General features: G+C 40.1%; 1 protein-coding gene across 1 annotated transcript; it reads left to right on the top strand.

Annotated features, from left to right (window-relative positions):
• Positions 1-3,618: 3,618 nt before the first annotated feature.
• LOC114939102 (uncharacterized) lies at positions 3,619-5,246 on the top strand. Its single transcript, XM_029313340.2, has one exon. It carries the CDS (start codon positions 3,935-3,937, stop codon positions 5,234-5,236), a length of 1,302 nt encoding a protein of 433 aa, XP_029169173.2. The 5' UTR covers positions 3,619-3,934; the 3' UTR covers positions 5,237-5,246.
• Positions 5,247-7,778: the final 2,532 nt, after the last annotated feature.

The raw sequence follows: 7,778 nt of genomic DNA, 5'->3' as shown, positions 1-7,778 counted from the left end.
TCTATATTCTACTAAAAATTCTGTATTTTTTTTATCGAGGAGACAATCATTTCAGAGATCCTATTTATATATGGAATAACAAATAATTTTTTGTTTCTAATTCTTTTATTGTATTTTCTATTCTTTCTATGTTTGTTTGTCTTTCCGTAATGCTTTTTTTTAGCAATGAGGTATCCTATTCGATGATTGATTTTGTTAAAAATAAGATCCAGGGGGTAACCGTTGTAAGTATATTAATAACTATCTCTAAGTTTTTATTAAAAAATTGTGGGTGTGATAATAGCAAACATCTATCTAATAAGTTGTTGTTTTAGTCTAATGTCGACATTCTTTCTTTTATGAATATTGCAGTTTATTTTAATCTTCATAGATGGAGTTCTTTTTCCTAGTAACTCTAGTAAATATATAAGTTACCTCTCTTTTTAGTATATACCATACATGCCTTTTTCAAGACTGTCACATATATGTTACAAGTTACAATATATTACTTGTAAAAGGAAGAAAAGAATCTTAAAAGTCATTTACCACCAGATCATATCCTACAACAGGTTATGGGCCCAGGCCAGTGTACGCTAACTGTTGAAAATATATATATATATATATATATATTTTCAACAGTTATATATATATATATATATATATATAAATATATATATATATATATATATATACGAGGTGTGTTCAAAAAGTATCGCGAATTTTGTGTTTTTTCAAAAATTATTTATTTATTCATGAATATCTATTTTGTCCCCTTCAAAGTAATCCCCACCAGATATTATACACTTGTGCCAACGTTTTTTCCAATCCTCGAAGCACTTCAAAAAATCATTTTTTGTGATCTTGTTCAGCTCCTCCTTCGATGCCGTCTTTATCTCCTCAATCGTAGCGTAGCGTCGTCCTTTCATGGGCCTCTTCAGTTTCGGGAACAAGAAAAAGTCACAGGGGGCCAGATCTGGGGAATACGGTGGCTGCGGCATTATTAGTGTGTTGTTTTTGGCCAAAAATTCGCGCACAAGCAACGATGTGTGAGCAGGGGCGTTATCATGGTGCAAAAGCCAATTTTTGTTCTTCCACAAATCCGGGCGTTTCTGGCGGATTGTTTTGCGCAATTTGCGCATAACTTGCAGGTAATATTCCTTATTGACCGTTCTACCCTGTGGCAAGAACTCATGATGCACCACGCCCCTGCAATCGAAAAAAACTGTAAGCAAAACCTTCACATTTGACCGAACTTGGCGCGCTTTTTTCGGTCTTTGCTCGTGCGGCAGCTTCAATTGGGATGATTGAGCTTTGGTTTCCACGTCATAACCATAAACCCATGATTCGTCACCAGTTATGACCCTCTGGAGCAAATTTGGGTAGTCGCGGACAGAGTCCAACATCTCCTGAGCAATGTTAATGCAATGCTGTTTTTGGTCGAAATTGAGCAATTTTGGTACGAATTTCGCGGCGACCCGTGTCATGCCCAAATCATTGGTAAAAATCGAATGGCACGAGCCAATCGATATGTTTAGGTCCTTAACAACTTCTCTAACGGTGATTCGACGATTGACCAATACTATTTTCTTCACTTCATCAATGTTTTCGTCTGTTGTTGACGTGCTCGGGCGTCCGGCACGCTCTTCGTCGTTCACATCTTCTCGGCCCTCGGAAAACATTTTGTACCACCGATAAACGTTGCTTCGGTCCAAGGTAGCTTCACCATATGCCACAGTCAACATTCGGAATGCGTCCGCGCACTTAATTTTGTTTTTCACACAAAATTTGATACAGATTCTTTGATCCATTTTTTGGAATAGGCAAAAATCGAAGACGAGCCAAAACACGTGCAAGCAAAGCAGCTGTCAAAAATTAACTAAACATTCAAAATGGCCGTACTTGTCGGCATAAATGAGAAACATGAGTACCAACATAACGCCACAAAAAAATCGAAAATCGAATATACGTAACCCGCGGAAATTCAAAATTCGCGATACTTTTTGAACACACCTCGTATATATGTATGTATTATAAATAACACACTTTTTCTAAGAGTGTGGAATGATTATTGAAATAAAAATCTTCAGTTAACATGTTTTATTTCATTATTTGAAACCGCCCCATGTTTCTAGCTAGTTGAAAAATTTAATTTATATATAGCATTGACAGCTTTACTTATTTATTAATTGATAATGTACAATATTTACAGGAGGAAGAGAAACCTATATGGAATCCTCAATATTACACAAAGATAACACAAAATGAGTTAGCGTATATTTTACGATGTAACGATAGCGATATTGAAATTTTACTTATAGAGACGAAAGGCTTAGGATCTTACACGAAGTTGGAGAAGTTTTGTCGAAGAAATATCACGGTATAAATTCTGACATTACGCTAAAATAAATTTATAACATTTATATATCTTTTTGTAATCGATATAGTAAAATTTTTTTAAAATTTGCTCTGTTTCTCCCGACGAAAGAAAAGTAATTCTCTGTATAAAACGTAATTAAATGTCAATGTTACCGGATTTACATATTTTATATTTATAAAAAATTTACACTCATTAAAAACTTGTCATATACATATATGTTGTTAAAATATACAATATTATCAGGAGACGCGGTAGCGTCTCGCTAAGTTATATCTTTCATTCGTCAAATTGAAATACAATCTACAAAAAAACAAAAAAAATTATTGAAAGATATCGAAAAGATAGCGAAAATATCAAAACAAAAGCGAAAATTATCCGTAGGACGTTACTGTGTATCCTTTACCGGACGTAACACGATTTTCGTCACCTTGAAAACAAAAATTTGAAATATTTCATGAACGGGAACATATTTTTCAAAAGATGACCATATCAATCGAAAGCGCGATTTTTTCCGAGTAAAATGAGACCTTAACGAACTTGATAGCTCTATTGGTTGCGGAGATATGAATTTTTTAAGTTATTTTTTGGTCGAAAAGGTGTCACTTTTTTTTAAGACTACGGCGTCGTACTTGTCCGTGGCCACCCATCCCGACAAAGTGATTCTGTCCGAAGCTGCTTTACCTTATCCGCGGTCACCCATCCTAGTATAGTGACATTTTCCTCAGCTGCTTAACCTTTTAAGCAACCAAACTAAAAAATAAATTCTCGCTCTCTCTCACTCTCTCTCTCTCTCCCCCTCTCTCTCCCCTCTCTCTCCCCCCTCTTTCTCCCTTTCTCTCTTGCTTTCCCACGTCTTTTTTCGCTCTCTCTCGCCCTCTCTCGCTTTCTCTCGCTGTCTCTCGCTCTCTCTTGCTCTCTACCGCTCTCTCGCGTTCTCTCGCTCTCTGCCGCTCTCTCTCGCGTTCTCTCGCTCTCTCCCACTCTCTCTCGCGTTCTCTCGCTCTCTCTCGTCATCTCTCGCTCTCTCTCGGTTTTTTTCGCTCTTTCTCGCTTTCTCTCGCTGTTTCTCGCCTTCTCTCGTTCTCTCTCGCTCTCTCGCTTTCTTCCGGTCTCTCTCGCTCTCTCCCGCTCTCTCTCGCGCTCTCTCGGCCTCTCTCGCTCTCTCTCGCTCCTCTCGCTCCCTCTCGTCTTCTTTCACTCTCTCTCGGTTTTTTTCGCTTTCTCTCGCTGTTTCTCGCTCTCTCTCGTTCTCTCCCTCTCTCTCTCTCTCGGGCTCTTGAGCAGACGTGTGTCACATCGCTCCGTCAAAATTCTAAGTTTTCGTTAGTAAATAGAGAGAGAAGAAGGTAAATAAGTTGCTCAAGTTACGCCGCTATAGACCGGGGATAACTATGAGGGTTATCTAGCCGGGATGTCGCGATATGTGAATGTGAGCAGTGAATCTATTGTGGAACAGAGAAGTTTTCGCAAGACAGGTAGACATCTTTTGCATTATACGTGGTCATTAGTGCTGACGTGTGTAAGTGGATCACAGGTCTGCGAACGCTTAGATAGCGATCTCGGCCGGTAATTATCGACATGGACGATGAATATGCAGAGTATAGATGCTCGGCATGTAAAAAGGCAATAAAGAGTAAAGTTGTTAAATGTAATACTTGTTCAAAGCTTTTTTACCATCCAGGATGTGTAAGTAAGCATAAAATTCTAGATAAAAATCAAGAATACGTGCTGTGTAAAGGACCATTTGTGGAGTTTTTGGCCGAAGAAACAATCATGAAGAAAACACCGGCGGCGGGAGGAAAAGATAGAACATCATCTACAGGATCTACAGGATCTACAGGACCGTCCACAAGCGGTGGTATTCAAGGGTTAGGCATTGATGTAAAAGTAGACTGGATCATTAAAGCTGTAAAAGAAATAAAAAATGAAACGACCTGTAAAAATGAAATTAAAAGTATGATTAAAGAAGCACTTCATGAAGAACTAGGAAGTATTAGACAAGAAATAGAAAATTTGAAGAAGATGATGCAAGAAGTAGCAGGTGGCTCAAAGGAAGGATTGCAGAGGAACTACAGTGAAGCGGTAAAAAATAAGAAGAAAGAAAACATTATAATTGTGCAACCGAAGAGGGAGCAGGAAAATGAAACTACCAAAAAATTGGTGAAAGAGAAGATAGATATAAAGAAGCTGGAAGTGGGAATATTAAAGTTGAAGAAAGGAAATAAAAGATCGATTATTCTTGGATGTGAGAGCGAGGGAGAAATGGAAAAGCTGAGGGATACAGTACGTGAGAAGCTAGGTGACGATTTCAAGGTCACAGAACCGAAAGAAGTAAAACCAAAAATAAAGGCTGTAAATGTTGGAGAAGAAGAAATGCAACTGGATGATGAAGTCTTAATTGACTCAATCAAAGAACAAAATAAAATTGACGAAGAACTCCACATAAAAATAGTAAAGAGAATGGCCAAAGGTAACAAAAATTCTCGTGCTGGAAGTGGAAGAAAAGAAGACGGTTCCTTAATAATGGAGGTAGATGAAATTGCCCATGAGCTGATGCTGAAAAAAGAAAAAATAAATATCGGATGGAGGAAATGTCCTGTGTTTGAACATTACAGTGTTAAGAGATGCTTTAAATGTTGGGGTTACTATCATATTGCTAAAAATTGTAAGCGAGAAGAAACATGTCATAAATGTGCTGGAAATCATAAAGCAAGTGACTGTAAGGTAACGAAGATGAGGTGTGTAAATTGTATGTACAAAATTAAAACGTACAACTTAAAGATAAATGACGAACATGATGCGTTAAGCAGAAAATGTCCGACTTTCACCAGAGCACTGGAGGAGGAGAAAAAAAGAGCGGGCTGGGAGTCCACTAAGTAGCAATCATGGATGGAATCAATTTGTAACGGTTCACCTTTCCCGACGCCGCGGATCGGCTCGCCGGTTCCAGGATTCGGGAGGAAGGGGGAAATTCAGACTCGCTTATTCCTTAATATAAAAACAATGGGTTTATTCAAATAAAAAGAACAACGAAAAGAATGTTTAACAGCAGGCTACAGGTCATCCTACGGGTTTAGCGGATCGCTGGTATACGTAGTGAACGGTGATCGCACGGAGCGTCCGGTGGCGTGAAGCCTGAACAAAGAACTTAAGAGCTACCCGGTATATGTACAAAGCGTGAGGATCGAACGGAGCGTCCGGTGGCGTAAAGCCTGAACAAAGAACTTAAGAGCTACCCGGTATATGTACAAAGCGTGAGGATCGAACGGAGCGTCCGGTGTATTTACAAGCTCGGAGGCGTATAGCCTGTAACGGTGTCCAGATGGGACTTACAAGTTACCCGGTATACGATACTGGAGATACAACAGGTGGAGGCGCATAGCCTATAGCGGTGTCCTGACGGGACTTTACAATTTACCCGGTATACGATACTGGAGATACAACAGGTGGAGGCGCATAGCCTATAGCGGTGTCCTGACGGGACTTTACAATTTACCCGGTATACGATACTGGAGATACAACAGGTGGAGGCGCATAGCCTATAGCGGTGTCCTGACGGGACTTACAATTTACCCGGTATACGATGCTGGAGATACTAGGTACGGGGCGTAACGCCTTTATTCAAAACGGGGAGCTGTGAAGCCAACGTACGGCGGCATATAGCCTTATAATGATGTCCGGAAACCGGGAAACCCAGTATAACGACGAGAAGCCCGTCGCCCGGATGTTAGCAGGATGAACCGGAAACCGGGAAACCCAGTGTAACGACGAGAAACCCGTCGCCCGGCGGATAGCAGGATGGACCGGAAACTGGGAAACCCAGTGTAACGACGAGAAGCCCGTCGCCCGGCGTATTACAGGAGGAGACCGGAAACCGGGAAACCCGGTGTTACAACGAGAAACCCGTTGCCCGATACTAACGGTAGGAACCAGCGACCGAGAAACCCGGCACTTTCACAACGAGAAGCCCGTTGCCTGGTCTGGGAGATTTGGAACGGGACTGGTGTCGGCTCGTCCGCCGAGCCGGCTTATATACCCGTCCGGCGGTCCCCTACTCCGCGTCGAGTCCGTGGCGGAGGTACCGCGCCGGGATCGCGGTGGGGCGCCCCCGGGGTGGGGGCGGCCCGTGTGGAACGATTAGGGGCGCCTTTAGGCGCCAAAGCCTCACGTGGCGGGCGGCTGATCGGCCCGCGAGGCGTTAGTAACGGCTGCGCCGTTACAAATTGTATACACGAACTCGCAGAGTGTGATGGCGCACAAAGATGAAATTCAAGACTATATGAAGAGGATGAATCTTGCAGTCGTGGCGTTGTCGGAGACTAGGCTCATTGCGGAAATAGAAGACAGTAAAGTGAATGCGCCGGGATATAGTTTAGTTAGATGCGATGGGGAAAATAGAAACACAGGAGGCGTAATGATTTACATAAGAAATGATATCAAATATGAGGTAATAGTTAAAGAAAAAATAGTATCTAACTGTTGGTGTGTAGCGATAGAAATGCGAGATAATATATATAAAGGAGTAATTACAGTAGTGTACCATTCACCGAGCGCGTCGGATGGTGATTTCTTAAGATTTATAGAGGATGTAGTGGACCGTTTAGTAGCGAAAGGGCAATGCGTCATGTTGGGTGATTTTAATATAAACTTAATGACGGAAGTGTTTTATGCTAAAAAGCTAGTAAATGAGATGTTGTGTTTGGGCATGAAACAATATGTAGACAAACCAACTAGGATTACAGAAAATAGTCAATCTTTGATAGATTTAGTTTTTGCAAATACTAAGGTAAACTGTATCGTATATGATAAGCCGAGGATAACAGATCATTTATGGATAAGCGTTGAACTTAATAGAAGTAATATTGAAGAAAAATATAGATAATTCATTAGTAGAGATTACAGCAAATTTCAAATAGATGATTTTTTATATGCAATAGAGGAAGGATTAGAAAGTAGAATTAATTTAGGGGTAAATGAAAGAGCAGAGAAATTTGTGCAGAATATGGTAGTGGCGTTAGATAGGGTAGCACCAAAGAAAAAATTTAAAATTCCAAATATATGGGAAGGAAAAAAATGGTATACGGATGATATAAGATTAGCTACAAATGCAAGGGATGAGGCGTATGCAAGAGTGGTATACGCGGGTGAAGAACAAGATTGGTTACAGTTTAAAACTGAGAGAAATACGGCAGTCAAAATAATTAGAAAGAAAAAGAAAGAATATTATGAGAACATGATAGATGATAATAAAAATGATCCTGTATTAATGTGGAAAACTCTAAAGGAAGTCATAAGAGGAGAGACTAGGAGTTCGAAAGAAATTAATAACATAGACTTTGAAATATTAAAGAATGTAGAAGAATGTACGTTAGTGAATAATTTTAATATATTTTATATACAGAGCATTAACGATATAATAGAA

The sequence above is a fragment of the Nylanderia fulva genome, unplaced genomic scaffold, assembly GCF_048542155.1.
Source record: "Nylanderia fulva isolate GAGA-0341 unplaced genomic scaffold, ASM4854215v1 Scaffold158, whole genome shotgun sequence".
Classification (NCBI taxonomy): Eukaryota; Metazoa; Arthropoda; class Insecta; order Hymenoptera; family Formicidae; genus Nylanderia; species Nylanderia fulva.
The sequence above is the reverse complement of the archived record's forward strand: the minus strand, read 5'-3'. Positions and strand labels throughout refer to the sequence as shown.

Bases quoted from the DNA above. Each gene is read 5' to 3' on its own strand.
- LOC114939102 (XM_029313340.2), top strand. From the start codon at position 3,935: ATGGACGATGAATATGCAGAGTATAGATGCTCGGCATGTAAAAAGGCA.